We start from the raw sequence: 21,247 nt of genomic DNA, 5'->3' as shown, positions 1-21,247 counted from the left end.
CTGGAAGGCTTCTTCTTTGCCTTTAAAGCTGGAGAGGGGGGGGGGGGGGGGGGCTAGCGTGCAGCACATCTGAACGTGCACACGGTCTGCTCAGTGTTGCTGAATAGGTTGTGGGTACATAGCTACTGAAAAATATCTCTAGCTCTACTACACAGCGCGAGTGCAAGAGGGGCTGTGAATTTTTCTTATGAAGTGAACAGTTCACTTCTTGTATGCGTGTTAACCACAAGGAAAATTTTGTGACACTTTTGTTCCCAATATCTTTGCTGCTCTCTGTGGAAATGCTAGTTTTAACTCTCATTGAAGGATATGTGGCAAATTAAAAGGCCTAGTTGATGATAGAAAGTTCTTAATCTTTGAGTGTGCAATGGCTCATTGGTATAAGGACGTTAACACGTTTTGGCGGGCTTGAATGAACAGCGCGAAAGAAGACAAGCACAAAAGACAAAAGTCGTCCGGTTCCTTGTCTTTTGGGCTTGTCTTCGTTCGCACTGTTTATTCAAGAAGAGGTATAAGGACCACAAATTAGACTGCTTTTCTAATATCCCATGTTTTTGAGTGATTGTTGCTGCTCAACCATGCACTAGCCTTGAATAAGGATGAAATGCTGTCTCTCTTGCAAGGAGTCTCGAGGCATTCTGGGACGCAATAAAGCTGTCCAATGTCACTTGCATGGCTCCAGTTACTTTGAACCTCTATAAACTGGCATGCGCTCAAACATAGATCGTCGTGTTACTGTCTTACTTGTGAATGGCCATCTAGGGCGTAGGAATAAAAAGCTTCCTTATAAGAATAAATCTTTCTGGACACACTGACACGATCTGTTGCAAATTATATATTCACATCAAACTATGTTAGGCAGGCAGGTTCTGCATAGCGTAAATTTTTTTTAGTGATATAACTGCTGCTAAAGGTAAAAAGGTTGGCAGATTCAAATATGGATTACTGGAAATCAAGCCCAGTGAAGTTGGTCGTCCAGCAATGGGTGTAAATTAAGACTGGACAGTACTTTACTTCATTTTCACGGAGACGGCTGGTTCGTCAACTAAAAAAAAGTAAATGCAGTACCCCTCTAGCACGTGAGGGAGCTACTGCATGTATAGTAGTGACCAGTTGAGGTGACCCTTGTTTTCGTCTCTTGCAGGAAACCCATCTGGAGCTGCAAGGAGTGGCTTCGTCATCTGTAAATAACCATGTCAGTGGATGTCTCGAAGAGTGAATGGAAAAATATGTACATAAAATCATGCAAAATGAAAACATTTTCTTATAACAAATGACCTTCTCTTTATTTCTGTGTTCGAGGGGAAAAAAAATCTCAATTAAAATCTTGGCTACCTATGTACAGAGCATGACCATAAACTCTCCAAAGGCAAGAACAGCGTTGGAACCACACTGCACCCGTGGCCCAGACAAAAATGCAACGCTAAACCTCCCAATGATTATGCCTATAATTACACAAAGTTCATTAAAAACCATTCCAATGGGAACGATGGAATTTTGTACAGATGACATTTTGTTTCCCCTCCTCCCAGACCGTGCATCACTTCTTTGTGATGCGCTTCGATCGTGGCCTTGCTATCGGTCGATCGCTGTGTGACGACGCCGATCCTATGGAGAACAGGCTGTTGGTGGCCGCCGCAGGAGCACCTAAGAAAAAAAAAAAAGCCCATGTAGCAGTGCCACACGTGACAAGGCATGAAATGAAACTGCAATTTTCAAGAACTTGTTACATAGGGAAACTTTAGTTACTGCGCTCGGCATTCAGAGGGAACACAAGTATTCGGACCCCTGAAGCAAATTTTAGCATCTTTGTGAAAGATGCATGCTATGTAAACTAGCGTAAAATTCAATGCTCCCTGCAGCACACGGCCATTGAAAAGGACGCACTACACCTTTTCCATTACCATGCACTACATAGTGTGCCAGCTAAAGGTAACCAAGCTTTACAAAAAGGCTTCCCTATGCAAGCGAAGCCAAATGAGCGCTGTTGGGAGCGATATGAAAGTTTAAAAATAACAATGAAAAATAAACTGCTGGAGTGCGTGACACAATGCGCACTTTATGCAGCCTTGGAAGAATGCCTGCAAAGTGCAAATATTGCTACGCGGTAGCAGCACTCCGGAAGCGCTGTATAGTGGTTGCAAACAAGTGCTGATGTGTGAAACGCGAGCCACACAATGCACCATCATCCTCGGCGAAAAGCAGTGATATATGAGTGTCTCGTTTCCAAAGGACATGGGATAAAGCTAGGCTTGTGCGACTATAGTGATTACTTGGTTCCAAGCGAAATACTTCCAAGCCAATATACGTTAAAAAAACAAAGTGCATGGGAGCTTTGTTGCATTTTTGTAAAAATGGCCATCTGAAATTGCGAATCAAGCTAACTTTTTCCAGGACTTGCATCACTTAAAGAGAGTTGCAAGGTTTAAAGTCCCAAAGCAATGCATGAGCTTATGAGGGGCGCTATAGTAGAAGGCTGAAAATTAATTCAGACCACCTGGGGGTTCTTTTGACATCTGCTGAATTCACATAGAACACGGGCGTTTTTGTATTTCGCCTCCATTGAAATATGACCCCTGCAGCTGGGATCAAACCTTGGGATTGACAGCTGAAGGTCGAAGCCACTGAGCCGCCAAAGCGGGATCCATTCCCCACACAATTCACGCTTGTATTTATATAGCCCGCTTGCTCGCACCGGTGGTCACTTTCCTGAACGAGTGGTGGGTAGCACATAGCAGACTACCAGTTCTTCCTGTAACCTCTGGAGCATGCATTGCGCTTGAAACTCCAGAAAGCAAAAGACTAGAGAAGAACGAAAATAACCTATGACCGGAGCAAATGGTGCCCATTAAATGTTCCTCCAAAACACAATTACCATGCCCTTCTGTTCGTTAACATCAACAAAATGGGCTTTCATAAACAACGCTTGCTTTGCACAAAGCATGAGCAAAGTTGCTCGCCCATATCTCGTGGCCAAAGTAAGTGCCACGGCCCATTGGGGACAGTGACTCTGAGATAAAGGTTGTTTGTTTGTTTATTGGGGTTTAACGTCTCAAAGCAACTGAGGCTATGAGGGACGCCGTAGTGAAGGGCTCCGGAAATTTCGACCACCTGGGGTTCTTTAACGTGCACTGACATCGCACAGCACACGGGCCTCTAGAATTTCGCCTTCATCGAAATTCACCCGCCACGGCCGGGATCGAACCCGCGTCTTTCGGGTCAGCAGCCAAGCACCTTAACCACTGAGCCACCGCGGCGGGGCTCTGAGGTAAAGGGTTTAGTTTTGAGAGCGCGTATGGGGGTGCTGCTGTCTCGCGGCAGTTCTTATATCTCGTGTGTGTTGTTCTAAAGCCTGTAAAAAGAGCTACATTGAGCATTCCTTGATGTAAACACTCCAGCTGTTTGTTTTTCAAGGTTATCCACAATTTTCCTATTGATAGTATATCGTTCCTGAAAACAAGTTTAAAGGGTACCAAATCAATCTAGTCGCTAGACAGAGCAGACTGAAAAGTAAGCTCAAGACTAGGCCCAGTGACTGCCATCAGCTCTCGGTGTCACTCACATGGGAGACAAGACACTTAAACTATAAACCACAAGCAGCTGCTCAAATGACCTGGTATTAAGGGGGGACGCAACGATTGAATAAAAAAAATCTCGCAAAAAAAAAATTTTTTTTTAGAAAACACCAGATTTGATAGTTATGATCTTAACTATAGCCTGAAATATTTCCCATGGAAACAGCCCAGAAGTGACCTTAAAAAATGTTTTGTGACAGTAGGTAGCAAAAAACTGGCCGAAATCTCCCGTAATAATGCCAGTTTTCTCGACTGCTCTGCGTGCTGTAGAAGGAATTAGCATGACAATGGCTTCATAGATTTTCATTTGGTTTGTTGCATTGTGTTCCCAGACATATTTCTTATAGAGTGACATTCCTATATTTCTGAATTACTTTCCCATTTTCACGCCAGGCTTCTGGGTGTTCGGTATAGCAATGAAAAAAAAAAATTTATGATGTCAAACTGCTTAAGACATTTCAGTGAGATTTCGTATTTAAGCAATTGTCAAAGTCCCAAAAAGTACTTCAAATTTCATTGCTCTTACACCAAAGAATTCTACCTCAAATCCCTGCGTCCCCCTTTAATAGCACCATGCTTGCAGCGCTGGAAGAACAGCTAACCGTGCATTATAGAAACTAAGTAAAACACCTGACCACCCCGTGCAATGCGGTGCACTGTGGCACCATGCCTGCAGCACCAAGAACTAGCTGCTCACCAAAATTCATGAATGCTGGTTTTGGAGTGGCACTGGCTCCACACTGTGACGCGTTGAAGTTGAACGCTGGCACAGCAGGGGCGGTGTTGGCAGCGCCAAACTTGAACAGTCCTTGCGAAGCGGCGGCATTGGGCTGGGCAGGAGCGGTGTTGCTCGAGATTCCGTTGCTCAGGCCATTGGTGGCCACAGCACCGAACTGGAACCCACTGGGCTGAGCCACTGCAGACTGGCCGCCCATGGCCGCCGCGCTAGGAAAGAGTGGTGAGGTGACACTTGACTGGGGAAAAGCTGGGGCAGTGCTGGTTGCGCCCGCCCCAAACGAAAAGGGCGCTGGTGTCGTTGTCGCGGTCGTAGTGGTGGCTGCCCCGAAGGCGAAGGGGTTGGTTGTTGGTGCTGCGGCACCTGCTGCTCCGAACGCAAAGGGGGCGCTGCCCGTCGCCGCCGCCGCTGTTGTCGTGGGCGCACCGAAAGCAAACGTCTGTGGCACTGAGGGCATGCCTTGCTTCGAAGCAGCTGCTCCGAACGTGAACGGGGTCCCTGAAAGCACTGATGCTGATGTTGTAGCCGATGAAAGGGGGGCAGCAGCTGTAGCCTGCTGCTGCTGCTGCTGTTGTGCTTGTGCGCCAAACTTGAACACTGTGCCACTTCCAGCAGACGAAGCAGTGATGTTTCCAGCACCAAATGAAAAGCCGCCTTTCTGGGCAGTGGTGCCGGTGGCCGACACACTGCTTCCAAATGCAAAGCCACCACTACTAGGTTGTGTGACAAGGGCAGTTGGGGTTCCGGTTTGGGACTGCACGGCTGTCGAGCCGAACGCTGGTGGTGATGCAATAGCTGTCGGCTTCTGCACGCCAGCACTGCCGCCGAAGGAAAACATGCTTGAGCTCTGCGTTGCCTGCGTTGCGGTTTGGGAGCTAGGCGCTGCGGCACCAAACTTGAACAGCCCAGATGACGGCGGGGCTGCCACGCTTGCAGCAGGTGCAGCTTGCCCCGCCCCGTTTGAACCAAACTTAAATGGCTCTGTCGACGACGTCGTGGCGGTGGGCAAAAATCCCTGCGATACAGCTGGTTTTGCGACCTGTGTATTTGGGCCAAACTGGAAGAGTGTCGACCCTGCCAAGCTTGACTGGGCGGTGGTGCTACTGACCGCTGCGCTCGTGTCATTAGCCTTGAGTGCAGGCAACGCTGGTGATGCAGCCACTGTTCCAAAAGTGGGCACCGAAGAAGCAGAGGAGGCCTTCAGGTTGCCTCCAAGTGATGGCCCCTGAAAAACGAAGCCCCCTGGTGCTGGTTTTGTGGGAGCAGCCGGTGATGCTGCCAAGGCGGATGGGGTCGGCAGAGACAGCGCTGATGTTTGTGACAATGCGAAAGGTGTAGTTGATGACAAACTGCTAGACACTGCTGATGATTGGGACATGGCAGGCAAGGCAAGTGCGCTTGTTGTGGAAGAAGGTGCGGCCGGAGCCGGCAGCGCTGGAGTGCTCTGTGCAACAACCGTTTGTGATGGTGTCGTCGTATTTGGAGCACTAGTTGTAGTGCTGAGGCCAAAGTAGCCTGCACCAAGCTGAGGCTTCAGCGCTGCTGCGGTGGTGCTTGCGGTTGGCATGGCAGATGCAAACTGAGTGCTGGCAGAACTGGCTGGTGGAGCGAGGATGGCAGTGGGCTTGCTGGATGGTGAGCTTGACGAGACGCTCATCACAGGGCTGCTGATGACTGACACTGTGTTGGTCGCTGACCCCTGTATCGGAGCAGTGCTGGATACGGTGGGAGAAGATGGGATACCAAAGGTGGGAAGGCTAGTCTTTGCGAGTGCGGTAGGCACTGCCACCTCTGCAGTTGTGACAGGTGTTTCCGTTGCTGAAAAAAAGAAAAAAGAACACGAAAGTTACTAATGTCATTAAAAAAAAATTGATCATGTGAAAAAAAAAAATGTTGCCTAAAGCTAGGGTCCCACTCAGCAAAGTACAGAGCAAGCAGCAGCACTTCACAAGCAGCAGCACTTCACAAAGTGAGCACACTTCATCAGGTGTCTCAAGCTGTCCTGCTTGGCTATATGCCAGTAGCAGGAAAGGTGAGAGAGCAGGATATCCCTCATGCCACCTAAATCCACTTCAAATCTTCTGCAGCCTTGAAAATAGCGAAAACCTAGCTGGTGACACATTTGGAGACAGTGCAAAGGCAGGAGACTACCCTTCAATATCCGCACAAAAATTACGGACAGCCAGTGACAGCAGTACAAGTAACTCACTATGAGCAAACCATCAAAATGACCAGTGTCAAACCGTGAAGAGAGACAGAGATGCAATAAGCAAAAAAAGAAAACAACACAAAAACACGACAGGCTGAACCTTAATGGCCTGCAGGCCGTGTGAGGAAGCACTTCAGACCATATGCCTGTCACACTTGCACCACATGTTCACATGAAGAGGCGGTCTAGCTACAAGTGCCTGAAAGTGCCAGCACATCAGTGAACTGTCATCAGGTGGAGAATTCGCCGACGGGCCATTGTAAGGCTAATCCTGCCAGTACATTAACACCACTACCACTTGTGACGCAAATCTGCAGTAGAGCCATTCGACCGTTTGCTTCCCTAATCATGTTCACAGAGCCCATACAGGCCTACCTCAGCTTTTCCATTCAGGAAAACCCCCTGCTTCCATCCTGAAGAGTCAAACGTCAGCCAATTCGAAAAAGACTAAAGCTGCAGCATAAAAAGCACTGGCAATGCCAAACATGCAAACTCGCATGGCCATTTGTATCTACGATACACGATGCGCCAGCAGCATAAGCAGGCTAGTCACACACAGACTTACCACTTGCGTTGTTACTAGAATCCTGCAAGCTGCCCAACAATCGGTTCAGCCTCTGCTTGTCAAGGGCCTGGTCATTTTCATGCTCTTTCAGGGTCGCCATGTGCTCCGGGTAGACCAATCTCTGCAAAAAGGTTGGCGCGACACTCATCTACCGTCCTGGGCACACAAGCGTATGCATACAAAACAACACATTCTGAAACACGACTTCTGTTGTTCACTCATCGAGCCTCAATCTAATTGCCTGGCTGCAAAATGCAACATAACTAAACCGCACCAGCAAATGAAAGAATGTATGAGAAATAAGTTTGCGTGCTTCGAGTCGATATTTTCGTACTAATATGAAAACTAGCCTCCTCAGAGTTCAGCTTCATACCGGATGTTTTGAGCCATTGGAATGCTGCTCCCAAACAAGCAGCTCACAAAAGTTTTTGAGATAACAAAGCTCTTTCTCCCCCTCTCTCATGCGCACGCACACATACACACAAAAGAAAAAAAAATATTTGTGACTCGGAAGTGAAAACTGCAACGTGCAAGAGTCAATGCACCTCCCAATTTCAAATTGTACACAAACATAGCGGTAATACAGTCAAATCTCGTAAAAGCTAACTTGTAAAAAAACCACAAAACAGTTCAGTATAGCCAAAATTCATAATACAATAAAAGCTTGATAATTCAAACTTCCAAGGGACCAGAAAAAAATGTACAAATCATTGCAAGCACGCGAAAAAAAAGAATAACACGAACAGCTTGCATCATGCTAAATTTATTTGGCAAAAGACTGGGTGATGGCTGCTTGCTTTTGAGATGAGAACGGTGCAAAAAAGACCATTTTTAGCAGTGGAGCTGCGTCACTACTGTGTCTCACACATCACAAGCGGCAGCATCACGTGAGGAGGCTCACCGCACAAGCTGCGAATGGCACGTGACAAGCACACGGTTTCAGTGCACTCGAAGAACGGAAGGACTACCCGGACAAAAACGCACAGTGGCACCTGCCACCCGAGCAGGCTCCGTTTAGTGCTGGGGAATTCGATATAATTCGGATGAGAGCCAATCGTGTACGATATAGGTGTGAAATGAAAATTATATGCGTTTATATCCATGTTCATTATAACGAGGCCTGACAGCATTAGTTTCATTTTTTTTCATAAGGTAATATCTTTTTTTTTTCTTTTCATAAAGAGGGGTGGCATTACCTTCTTTGGAGTGGGGCTCCACTCGAGTGACTTGACCCGGCTCCTCAGGATGGATGCATCAGAGTTGTCGCTTCCGGATGTTTCCGCTGACACTTGTGCACTTGATGGAGCATCATTCTGTGACAGGAAAAAATGGCAAGAATAATGGTAAGATAACAGCAGATTGCACGACCTTATAATCAAAAGAGAAGACAACTTTTGCCCATCAGCGTCCCAACTTTTCAAAGTCTACTACAGTGGCTGACCGATTTTTCGGACTTGGCGGGACCCAAAAAATGGTCCGAATAATCGAACAGTGCAAAAAATCCGTGAACTTAACAAAAATTTTCTGCGAAAAACCGCCTTTCAAAATCGAAAAAATCGCTGCTCCCCATGTTCCGCCTGCAAGCGATAATATTAGACTATCTGAGTCGTAGCCGTGCTTTCCTCGTGCCCGCACCCTATCACGTCATGACACCAGATAGTGCGATGCGGCCACAGTCATGCCGCGAATGAATGCACTCGCTGCGCAAAGCAAGAACAGTCAGTTTGCATGGGGCAGTGACGTTCGCGAAGACCGAGAGGTAACCCACGGGAAGGCGCGAGCGGAAGCGAGCGCCACCGAATGCAGTCCCACCCCTCCCCCCGTCTACTGCATTTGCTGCCCTGCACCATGGGTGCGTCGTCCAAGCCGTGGCGGATGCTGCAGCTGTCCCGTTGTACCGTTTTCAATGCGATCATGCGCCCTTTGTAGGCCATCTCGATGGCAATGGAAAGCATCTCATTATCTCGAATGGCAACGATGGAGAACAAATAGCCAAGACTATCCAAGCCAGTCCAATTGCGCCCGCCGAGCCGATCCCGTTTAAATCCAAAATGGTGCCTTTCACGGTGGCGGCAAACGGGTTGGTAGTCACAGCGATGCCCGCTCGAGTCTATATTAGGCCGAAATAACTAACTTTCGGTTGAAAAACGATCACCACAATATTGTTGGCGTCTATTTTAGTTTGCTGCTCGCGCACGGGGGAGAGACGCGCTCTTCTCCTCGGCATCGGAAAAGCGCATGGACGTTCTCGCGCAAGGCTCCGCTCTTCGCTGGCTTGTGCGAACCCTCGTGGGGAGAAACGTTCCCGCGCATCTCATCCTGTCCGGCCTGTGAGTTTTCCTTGCCCTACCGTGGGCGAACGTTCACTCGTAACCGTGCTGGTGAGTTGGACGTCCTCGATTCCTCAGTGTATTTTGATCTAGCTGGCGTTATTGCTGTTGTAGCAATAAATGCCTTGTTTGTGTCAGCCAGTGTATCGTTCCTTTGTTTCCTCAGAGCAAGGCTCGCTGTGGTCGGCGTGCGCTTGGTAGCGTAAGCGACCACGGGGTGGGGTCCGGCAGTTTTTAACTGTGTCAGCCGCGCTTAACCCTTTTAAGGTTTTTGCCGTATATGTACGGCGGCGGTTTTCTGTCCCGCAAGGTCTTTGCCGTACGAGTACGGTTTCGATCTTCCGTTTGAAATTTTGCGCCAAAAGAACAATGCGTGCTCACTGGGGGGTGCTGCCACCTCTTAGGACTTACAAGAAGTGTTTGAATTTTGTGCTGCCTTCTTACGGAGATAAGCAGAACTTATGTCTAGCTTTAGCGCGGCGGCACAGACTGCGGCAACACCCCTTTAGTAGTTTTGGTTTCGCCGCGTGATCGCAACGGAGTCGCGCGAAATTTGAGTTTTCTTTTTGTCAGCACTATCTTGCAGGGGCTGCCGAAGTTGATTTCTATCTTTATTGGCGCTGCTCTCAGCTTGCTTATCACCGTTGCTCGCGAGGTATTCTCGCCCTCTGTGGCAACGCGCCTATGCGGTTTCGATTCCGCTGCGGGATCGCAACGGAGTCGCGCGAAACATGTTTTCTCTTTGTGGGCACTGTTTTGCAGAGGCGGCGAAAGTTGATTTCTGTCTTTATTGGTGCTGCTCTTAGCTTGCTTATCACCGTTGCTATTCTATTCTATTGAACATTTTCCAGTTGTGAGTGATGCTGTCACCAAAGTACTGTTCCTAATTTTTTTTTTACTATTTATTCTCGGTTATATACATTTTGTAGATTCAAGATCCGCAATAAAGTAATTTGACCACCTGGGAAAGTTTTCTTCAAAATAATTCGACCCTCAAAGGGTTAAGTGGGGATAACGTATTTATCTCCCCAAGTAAAACCTCACAAAATGTACATGTTCCTATAAGGTGCACAACGGTTTCTCAGCAAAGTCCGAAATATCGCGCTAGTCCGAAATATCGGTCGGCTACTGTACATCAAAGATGTCATCACCTTGATACTCAGCGGAAGAATCGCAAAGCACGATCGAGGACCCAGACAAAGCAGAAAACTAAAGCAATGTTTGACAGCCCGAGAAGAGAACACCAGTTTATGATAGGCAACGAAGCATTGGTAAATGAACACACCTACTTAGGGCAGGTAATGCCTGCAGATCTGGACCATGAGAGTGAAATAGCCAAGGGGATAAGAATGGGATGGAGTGCCTTTGGCAGGTACTGTTGAGATCATGAAGGGCAGCTTACAAGTATTCCTCAAGAGGAAAGCATATAACAGCTGTATCCTATGGGGCAGAAACGTGAAGGATAACGAAAAGGGTTGAACTTATACTGAGGACAATGCAGCGAGCCACGGAAAGGAAAATGATAGGTGTAATGCAAGAGACAGGAACAGAGCATAGTGGGCCAGAGAACAAATGCGAATTAATGATGTGCTTGTCGAAATAAAGAACAAATGGGCATGGGCCGGACATGTAATGTGAACGCAAAACAACTGATGGTCATTAAGGGTAACAGACTGGATGCCAGGAGAAGGCAAGTGTAGCAGGGGTTGTCAGGGAGTCAGATAGGAAGATAATAAAAGGAAGTTTGCAGTGATAAGGTGACTGAGGCTGGCACAGAACAGGGTTCACTGGAGATTATACGGGAGAGGCCTTTGTCCTGCACTGGGCGCAGTTAGGATGGTGATGATGACATCAAAAATGCCAGGCACAAGATTTGAAGCCAAGTGCCTCGCCAGGAGATGCATACCTCTTTACTGCTGTCTGCACTCTTCTCGATGGACCCTTCGTCGTCTCCTTTAGGTATCCTGTAAATACGAGATGACGTCAGCGTCACCGATGTTAAACACTGACGTATGTGTATACAGTGCAATCCGCTTATAATGGGAAAATCGGGGCAGCGCTCCTGTCGAGGGCACACGGAGTCTTGGCACTATGCCAAGTTTGCCCAGTGCGCCACCCACGCCGGAGTTCCCATCAAGAGACACACGCTGTGATGTTATTGTCCACAGCATCTTGGCGTGCTACCAAGGTCTGCACTGCGCACAGCGTGAAAGGAAGGAACATGCTAAGAAAAGCTAACACTTAAAAAAAAAAAAGCAAATTCTCAACGACAGAAGTTGGGGGGTATCCGACAGCCTTGCGCTTAGTCGGCATCTTTTTTTTTTTTTACACACTTCATAAATGCCCAAACAGGCAGAAATTATGTGTTTGTGTGAGAAAGCCTTGTGCAGCAGCCGCAGCCAAGCAAGCTCTTCCCTCCTCCCTCCAGCGATTGCGATGACAACAGTGCTTGGTTCCCAAGGCCATATGCAAAGCCCCCTCACGGATTTTGCCACGCCAGACCGTTTACGGAGTTTTCGTGTCATTCGCTTCAAAACATTTTGTTTTCTTTTTCATCAAACTTTCAGACATTTTGTTCGTGGACACCTTCAGGGACGCCAGAATCCTATCATTGACCCGTTAACGGATGAAAGAGGGAAATATTTGGTGCAGTGGAGGGCCCTACATTAACTTTGCCCACCTGGAGTTCTTTCACACGCAATGACCGGCGTTTTTGCACTTCGCCTCAACATAACTGCAGCAGCCATGGGACGGAAGAGGAGCAATGAAGTCAAATGTGCCCACCTGTCATCTGTCTTTGTCTGCTTTGATGCAGGAGAAGAATCTGGTGGCACTGCTTTTCTCTTCTGAGACTGGTTGTTCCTCTGCAAAGAAAAACGACAAAAAAATCCAAAGTTTAATGTTTAAAACAAGCACACTTGCTAGCCTACAGTCGGCATAGCCTAATACCCTTGTCACACTAGCAAATTTAATGTAATTTGAATCGAATGACATTAGCACCTAATGTCATTAATCGGCTGCTACACGGGAACATTTAATGCCATTAGGTTCGAATGACATTCGCCATCGAATGAGTTAGGGGAACTTATTCGCATTCGATCTCGAACCGAATGCGTACTCTGGACAACAGATAAGCAGCAGGAACAAGCGACGCGAAAAAATAATGGGCACACTGCCAAACTTAGAAAGTGCATTTATTTAGTTCTGATAAAAAAGGTAATGTTGGTGTGAATTTGTTCACACTACAGGCTGTCGTGGATAGCTATTACTCTCGGTCTCAGCAGCAGCCAACAGCAGCGGCCGAGCGTGAAGCAGCGTCTTTTCCCGCGACCGTCGGTCATTTTGGGTTGCGTGATTCTTGCTGGTAGGCGTGCCATGTTTGTTAAGCTCGAAGGTACTTAAAGACATAACTGAGCAGTTCCCCTTTTGGAAGTACTTTCCAAGCTCCGCGCGTGTAGCGCGTGTCCGCACGCCGCCATGTCAGCCATTTTGTTTGTTTACATTTATCAGATTTGTGGTTGACTTTGTACTTGGCTTGGCTTTTGATGGCCAAAGTGGTGCAGAATGGCCGGAAATAACATTTTAAGCTTATAATACGGCACACAAATGTTCTCGCTCACTTTTGAAACACTGCACAACAATTTTAAACATCTTTTATGCACGCTGATGTTGTTCAGTTGAACTATTTTTTTCTTCACTGATCGTCGATGCCACCATTTTCGAATGACATTATTTTTTTCCGTGTAGCACCAAAGAGACCGAATGACATTCGATGCATCGAATGCCATTAGGTTCGAATGAGAATAAATTTGCTAGTGTGACAGGGGTATAAGTGAACCTCACATAAGTGCAGTCTTCGCCAAAAGTAACCAGGCTGAATAGTTTCTTCTCAGTTGTGTATTGCAGCTATTATGCGAGCCCTCAGCTCTAAATCTCTGTATGGTAAGAAGAACCCCTGTCCTCACCTTCAAAGAGCTTTCTGATCTTTAGGGAAGCCATAGTAGCTCTGCTATAAGAATAAGAAGCAAACCATGGAGCTTGGTTACTTGTGAAAAAGACTACCTCCTTCCACTGAAATTACCTTGGCAGGCAGCATATGCCCAAGTCAGACACGAACCATTAGAAACTTGGCAATGACGGAAAATGGCATGGTGAAGCGGTTTTGGTGAAGCGGTGGTGGTTTTTGACAACACCCACAGCATCTACACAATTTCTTTTCAACTTGAAACCCAACACAGGCTCTAGTTTTAGAACCAAGCAGCTGCATGCAATTGCTGTGCTGATAACTCATGCGGGATTGCAGTGCTCTTTCTCGAATACAAGCAGATACATTACTGGCTGACAGTGGTAGACAATGTGCATGGATGCACTTTGCCGCTACAGTTAGTACTTTTTATGAAGAACTTGACCAGAATGCACGTGTCACAGCCCAAAGCGCATAGTATTTTTACCCTTTAACAGCACTGTAAACAGCGTAAAAATGATAAAAAGGTCACACAATCACGGCACAAATAGGTGCTAGATCTAAAACTTTTACATGTGGAACCAGTAATATTTAAGTATACAGCACAACCCTGCCGTAAGGATGTTATATCTGCAGCGCAGTGACTACCAATGGCTCAAGACATGGTCACACTGATGCTAAACACAGGTTAAGAGAGCTCCAACAACATCAGAATGGAAATGTAGCACAACTGGAGTTGACTGATTGAATGCATAGCTACTGGGCACTTTTAAGAGATCAAATACAGAACACAAGTGCCTAAAATAGCCACCACTACGCCTGTCTAGCAAGCACACCTCTGTCCTTTACCTCTGAAAAGCAAAAATAAACTGGACTCTCATTATTTTAAACTCCCTTAATTAACCCTTTCACTGCCAGGTTTTTTTACTCACATCTGCACACACCCTGCCGGTTTTTTTTTTGCATGTTAGTTTCCTGGAAATTTTTTGCTAGTAACGCACTAAAATGCTCTACAGGACATGTAGACATGTTTATTCAGGATAATCTTACAGATATTAGTGGTAATGAATCAAATCTTCCAGCACCAATCTGGCCTGTCGGATTTCCTCTTCTTACGCAGATTTTTCGGTGGCAGGGGGACTTCATCGCTGTCATCACTCGACAAGGCACTTAGGTGGGCTCCTTCCATGTTCTCATTATCATTGGACTCCGAATTCACAAGCAGTTTTGAATTTCTTCGTCCGTCAAAGCGCAGACAAGTGTGGCACATAGCCTCATGGCTGCTGTGCACAGACCAAAACGAAGTGACTCGGACGTGGAAACATGCGCGCCATCTGTTGTGTAAAATTTACCCTACAAGATCTATGAATTTATGGAGTCTCTCCATAGATGGCGTTATACGTTTGCATTGTTTTTTTTTACACGAGTATTATCGGGAGCGGCAGGGAACGAGTTAAAAAGCCAAAGCGAGTTAACACGGGAGAGGCAGGGGGTGTGCATATGTGGTAGCCCGAGTTTATTTATTTAATACTGCATAGTCGCTCGACTCCAAGCAGGCATGAGCACGGGCATGAGCACGGGCATGAGCACAGATACAAATAAAAAAAAAAGATATGCACGAACTTCATACAAGAGCAAACGATGATGCGAAAAATGAAACCAAAAAGACAAGGGTTTCACATAGAAAAGGCTCTCAAATTATCAACAAACGTTTCTACATTTGGGCTGTTCACTACACACTTCGGCAATTCATTCCACTCTGCAATTGATTTGAAAAAAAATGAGTGTTTAACTGTGTTAGAGTATGCACGAAATTCTTGCAGCATTTTTCCATGGTTATAACGCGCACTTGCTCATGAAACAGGAGTAATATAATCATGGGTATTTATTCTAATCAGGTTATTATATATTAGGTACAAAAATTTCAATCTTCCTTCAGTGCGCATGGCAGTGGGAGTGACAGTGAAAGGGTTAATGAGACGTTTTTTGGCCAGAACGACAGTGCCCTCATGCACACAGCAAATGGCTGAAACACTAGCCTGCAGCAGAATGCCCCGGCTGGAGCAGTAGGAAATGGCGATGGCATTGTTGCGATGCCGCTTGGCCAGGGAGCTGGGAGGGCTCGTCGAGGATGCCAGGCGACCCCGTTTGAAGGGCCCCTCAGGAGACGCCGACACCAGGGCGGAAGGACTCCGCACCACCAGGTTCTTGCTGGGCGAGCCGAGGTAGGGAGGCCCGAAGCCACCCACCGACGTCACCACTGGCGTGAAGGGGGGAAGCGGCAGGCACAGGCTCTCGCGTCGTGCCCGCTTGCTGCTTTGCACGGGGTTCGGGCTGCCGCCCGCCGGGTCCAGGCAGTCCTGATAGGCTGCAGCAGCGGCCCGCTTCCTGCAAATGTTCATGGCCAGCACATTAAAGGGACACTGAGGAGAAATTGAAGTTGGCTTGTATCGACAGAATACCAGCTCCTGATTACAAAAACGCCACTCATACTGACAACAAAGCTCTTGTAACGTAGAAAAGAGCAAGAACCAAAATACAGGTATCGCCGCCACAGGCCAAACTCGCAAGTACAAGCGTGATGACGTCACAGGACAAAGCAGTGTTGCTAGAACCAATGGGTCTAGCAACTCTAGGACCCGAGAAGCCACAAATCCCTGAGGCGCAGCCAATGCATGCGCAAATGTCCTTGACGTCGCCAGATGGCGCCACGTGCCCGGCAGCTATGCGCGCTCCTGAAGCATCGGGACTAATCAGTGCCTGTTTTCTGGCGGTAGGCGAGCTCCCGGTATTCCGCTAGCGGTAACAAGGTACACGGTATGCTAAAGGTGTCTATTTGCGAGAACTTGGTTGACGACTTCGAGAACGAGACCCAATCGTAACGCTGGCAAAACGCCAGTGCAAACATAATCGAAGTGACTGTAGCGACGGCCGCAATAGCCGAGAGATGCCTTCAACGTGCGGCCGGCGGTAGCTTTCTTTTCGGCTGCTGCTAGGCAGCACTGCTGGCCGCCAGAAATCACGGAGTCTGTGGTACGTCATGCGCACGTCATGTTTCACGTCATCATAGGAGAATCCCAAGTTTGAATCAGAGCGGCGGGAAAAACTTTTTCAACTTCGAATCCAAATTTCTTAGAAATAAATGCATCTTTCGCTGCCGGCGAAGTGGCAACAAAGCCATGACATGCCAAACTATCGGATTTTACTATAAAAAAAAACATTAATAGTGCTCTCCTCAGTGTTCCTTTAAGAGCCAGCACTATATAACCCCACTGATATCGTGCACTGCAAGTTGGGGGCAAATGTACAGCATCGGCAACAGGTATGAAGACAACAATGCAAAAGCTCACATTTCAGTACACTCGTAACAGCAGACATCGATGGTGTCCCAAGATTTTGGTCTGTGGTCAAAGAGGTCTCCATAATTCAAATAGTGTTGCAAGAGACCAATTTATGTACAACCATACATGATTTTGTTATAACTAGAGTGATCTACAAGCTACACATAGCTGCAGACAAGAACTGGTTGATTTAACCCTAACACCTTTGAAATAAGTTACGAGGCTTCAATGAGCCATTTGGCCAACAGCTTTTCATTTAGAGTGAACTGAGCGAAGTCAAGGTCGCATGTAACAAGCATGCATGGATGCGCACCTCCACGCAAGCAGGCAACACCCACCGGTGATGCGTGTTCAGTTGTGTGTTGCCATGGTGTGAGAGTTGGAACTCCACTCTGAGGTACGTGTTGTTTGTGGACAATGTGTGGAATAAATGCATCCATTATTCACTCAGATGCCCCTTCTAACACCAGCACTACCATGAGATAAGCACAAGGCAACTTTCACAAAAAGTAGCAGTTTTTTTATGACCCTCTCAACATAGTGCAGACTACCGAGCATCTAGACTCATTTCTTTCAGTTTCTGCTGGCCTACACGATTGGTACAACACGGAGACCAAGCGATTAAAAAAAATGCTCTCAGAATATGCTATTTTGATACCACATGAAGGCAGCATGCCGCCTAGCTCAAAAAACCCTAAAATTTTGCACTCCATGTCCAGGCCCTACTGCGTTCCGCTTTTTCTCTTAAAAACAGTTTTGAATATAGCGCACATTTCCTGGCCTGCACCAACCCAAGCTTAGTGAACAGAGCGGCAACCAGTACCAAACAAACTGCACATGCAATGCTCACTTCACGGACGAGTAAAAGACAGCTAAAATCAAGTTGGACATGAAGTCCTGCCTCACATGCACGCAAGTGAAACCAATGTGCCTAGACTATGCGCTGGTTGCTCGTTGCAGCATTGCAATCACTGCAGATCATAGAGTTAATTTCAGCCAGTGCTTCTCACTGACTCAGTAAAATTTTTTTTTGGTATCTCTGACAATTCCAGGGAGCTGGACACCTTGGTTAGAAAGGCGAATGGAAAGATTGCCAAGCATACAGATGACGACTGACAAGACAACTTTTCACTGAAACCGGAGTTTATCAAACTTCCTTGTCAGAAAACGCTGACGCCATTGCATTCATGAAAAATACCCCACCGCGGTGGCTCAGTGGTTGCGGCGCTCGGCTGCTGACCCGAAAGGCATGGGTTCGATCCCGGCCACAGCGGCCAAATTTCGCTGGAGGTGAAATTCTAGGGGCCCGTGTACTGTGCGATGTCAGTGCACGTTAAAGAACCCCAGGCAGTCGAAATTTCTGTAGCTCTCCACTACGGTGTCCCTCAAAGCCTGAGTCGCTTTGGGACGTTAAACCCTAATAAACCAAACTAAAACCAAGCATCCATGAAATACACAAGAAATCACAAGAATGAACTGACCTCCGCTCTTTGAGGGCCTGGATGACGCTCTCGGTAGAGCATGGATCCTGCTTGTCAACTTCATTGCTGGCTGCTACGGGGCTGCATGAGCAATGCAGAACGTGAAGATTACACGTTAACTTCAACGGACAAAGCCCACACACACATCCCACCATCAGTATAGAATCACACACGCCATGGTACGCACCCAAATGTGCTGCTCTGTACAACAGGTGTTGACAAGGGCAGGAGCTTGACCTTCACGGGAGAAATAAGTTCGGGCGAAGCAAATGGCTTTGCCAGTGGCAGTGGAGACTTGTTGAGGCAGACAGTGGGGTAGCTCCCCACCGAGTACTTCTCCTGCTGGATGGGTTGCCTCCGTGTCGTGGCGGGGACCCAGTCAAGGTGGGGCTTTCTGAAAGGAGTAAAAAAAAAAAAATGTTTAAAGAGAATGCATCATGCCAATGACATGTCAAGTGTCAGGCAACACACAGACGCTGGTGCTTTGTCTTCCAACTGCTTGCTGGTGCGGTTATCAATGCTTGCATGTGTACAACAAAACATGCCAGGCAGATTGATCACCCAAGCACACGAAGAGTATTAGTAAGCAAGCCCAAAGGTATGGTCAGGCTGCCAAGCAACCACAGCATCCAGAATGCTCCACAAAGGTTATCAATTCTTTTGTTATCAGTAAAAACGGCTTTAATTAGAACAATATCACACAGGCTTGTTGCGCTACACCACGGTCATGATGCAAGCACATACCTTTGCTCCATTCTCTTCCCCATTGACTACAGCAACCAAAAAAGGCACCAACAATATGCAGAAAGTAAAAGTGATGAAGAGTGACAACAACAATTTGCATGCAGTGTGAGCACGCAAATTGACTGAGGATCGACGCATGGAAAAATCTTGCGATACACTGTGAACACTGCGAAAGCTGCTGAAGGAAGCAGTGCCGGAAGCATGTTTCAAAAAGATAGCAAAGGAAATCTATGATTTTATCACCTACACAAGGGAAGAGATCCTTCCGGTCATACTCTAGAAGGAACTGATACAGCTGAACTCCCAAGTTCCTGTATCTCAGAAATTGTGCCCGGCCTCCATAACTCGTTTTGATTTTGCTCCCTAGGACCTCTTTAATCCTTTTGCTCCTTGTCGGTTTATATTGCACACACAAATAAACCGTTTTCAGCTGGTAGCAGTCGAAGTGTGTGTTGCCTGTTTCTGTAATCATTGCTCTTTTCCACTGCTCTGTCTATTTCGACAGTAAAATCACTGACACCATGACTGACACATGGTAAGAGCTGTTACCAACAGTAACATCTGCTTAGCAAACACTTTGGCAACTGTGACTTCCACGTGGCACATGTTTAGACAAATAGAAAATATGATAAAACATCAACAGCAGCACAAGCAGATAGTGCCACTATCAAAGCAAAGATTGTCCACATGGGACATTTTTAAAGGAAGTAATGAAGTAACCTTCACAGCTGCTCTGAAAACAGATAGCAGATAGATGCTACAGATAGATGCTGTACAAGTATCATAGTTCAGAATGCTGTTTGAGTATCACAAACTGTCCTAAAAAATAAACAAGGTATTACAGTGGACTCATTATTTTGAACTGCCTTCTGGTTCATTCGAATAGATGTTCGGTCTCACCGACATCAAATGTTTTGAAAAGCTTCCTCTAAATCTGAACAAGCTTTCGGTGTTCAACAATATGTTGAAACATAAATGAAAATAAGACAGTCAAATTAAACCCTGAAATGGTGCACTTGCAAGGCTAACAATTCTGAAAGCTTTTGCTACACTTAGCAGGGCTCTGTGCGTTAAGATGCAAACAGCTGAATTTACGCAACACTTGAATTATCAAATAAAATATCATTTTCAAATAGATACTACGTATAAACATGTACTACAACAGATGATGAACTGGAATGGGGGTCCAGTGAGGGGGTATGGCACAAATTACATGGCGGAATCCCAGCAATCACGGGCAAATTGCCACAAAGCCAAAAAACATCAAAATCCTTTACAAACTTTCAACCAGTAAAAGCAGCCCCATTTTTGTACTACTAATGGGGGGCAGCTGAAAACGTGATCGACTTGTGTTTGCAGCAAACAACACGACTTTTCCTTTTCAATTTTAAAACTTACACGTTTAGCAAAGCATTTTGACAGCAACGCCCGAAACAAGGAAACACCTTCAGTGGTCATTTCATGTTGGACAGCGTCCCTGAACGGACGAAAGCAATCAGTCACAAACTGACTCCTAGCAGCTGCGTGAGCACGTGGATGAGTTTCACAAGTGAGAAATGAAAAAAAAAAAAAAAACGTTTATTACAGACCACGCACATTGAAACGTACAAAAGTGCCAACTTTACAGCACTACACGCATTGCAAATGATACCCAGAGGCTGCAGCGAAAAGATTTTAGAGGCGAGCTACTCGCACATCCTCTACCGGACGCGCAACTTTTATGGCGGGCACGCCGTCCATTCAAATTTGAAACGCGTCCGGTTAACGGAACGTACAGCGTTGAACAGTGCCCTAGTCACCAGTAAGGAAAAGAATCAAATCACTCACCTCCCATGATTCGGCGTGAAAGTACTTTGGCACGATCTGGTGAGAAAAGTAGTTTTACTCGTTAACATGGGACTCGCGAAGCCGTGCGTAGCGTTGTCGCCTCCGCTGTTTCCCAGTATCCGCGAAGGAGTGTCGAATTTGTTCCCCGGTATTGGGCGGGGATAACCGTACGAAGCATTGCCTGACCGCGACGGTGAGGCCGACGCTGGCGTCGCAGTCTTTCTGTAAGCAGCACGAGGCGTCGAGTTGTGCTTGTTCTTGTCACGCTTTATTAAGCCTAGTATCGATAGACGGTGCCGAGAGTCCTCATCCCGCCTGTGAAGGTAGTAGTTCACTCCGGTCCACACAATGGCAAACGCAGTTGCGACGAAAAGCGTGAGCAAATCTAAGAAATATATTACACACAGCACGCACACACACGCAACGTTCCATAGTTTAAAATCCGCACTAGAGCTTAACGCACTAAGCATGTCGA

The 21,247-nt window shown here is 46.8% G+C and overlaps 2 protein-coding genes across 2 annotated transcripts in view; one reads left to right on the top strand and one right to left on the bottom strand.

The window, feature by feature from the left end:
* LOC149363578 (cyclin-L1-like) overlaps window positions 1–1,274 on the top strand; it is a 17,757-nt gene extending 16,483 nt beyond the window's left edge. The window contains exon 12 of the mRNA XM_089573574.1: window positions 1,145–1,274. The gene's annotated coding sequence lies outside the window, so the exon portion shown is untranslated. The remainder of the gene's footprint in view (window positions 1–1,144) is intronic.
* LOC149363577 (uncharacterized) lies at window positions 1,260–21,247 on the bottom strand. Its single transcript, XM_089573576.1, has 10 exons — window positions 20,773–21,247; window positions 18,389–18,595; window positions 18,202–18,282; window positions 15,419–15,767; window positions 12,200–12,279; window positions 11,322–11,379; window positions 8,282–8,398; window positions 7,086–7,206; window positions 4,273–6,129; window positions 1,260–1,647 (listed from the first exon to the last, which is right to left on the bottom strand). Exons 1-10 carry the CDS (start codon window positions 21,240–21,242, stop codon window positions 1,541–1,543), a joined length of 3,447 nt encoding a protein of 1,148 aa, XP_089429702.1. The 5' UTR covers window positions 21,243–21,247; the 3' UTR covers window positions 1,260–1,540.

Source organism: Amblyomma mixtum, chromosome 2 (genome assembly GCF_055824585.1).
Source record: "Amblyomma mixtum isolate Tamu chromosome 2, ASM5582458v1, whole genome shotgun sequence".
In the NCBI taxonomy this organism is placed as follows: domain Eukaryota; kingdom Metazoa; phylum Arthropoda; class Arachnida; order Ixodida; family Ixodidae; genus Amblyomma; species Amblyomma mixtum.
This window is presented reverse-complemented; position numbering and strand designations above follow the sequence as displayed.

Coding starts and splice junctions, on each gene's coding strand:
- LOC149363577 (XM_089573576.1), bottom strand. CDS start 21,242: ATGCTTAGTGCGTTAAGCTCTAGTGCGGATTTTAAACTATGGAACGTT. Junction 18,596..20,772: donor TTCACGCCGAATCATGGGAG/GTGAGTGATTTG, acceptor TACTCCTTTCAG/AAAGCCCCACCTTGACTGGG. Junction 15,768..18,201: donor CAGGCCCTCAAAGAGCGGAG/GTCAGTTCATTC, acceptor GAACATTTGCAG/GAAGCGGGCCGCTGCTGCAG.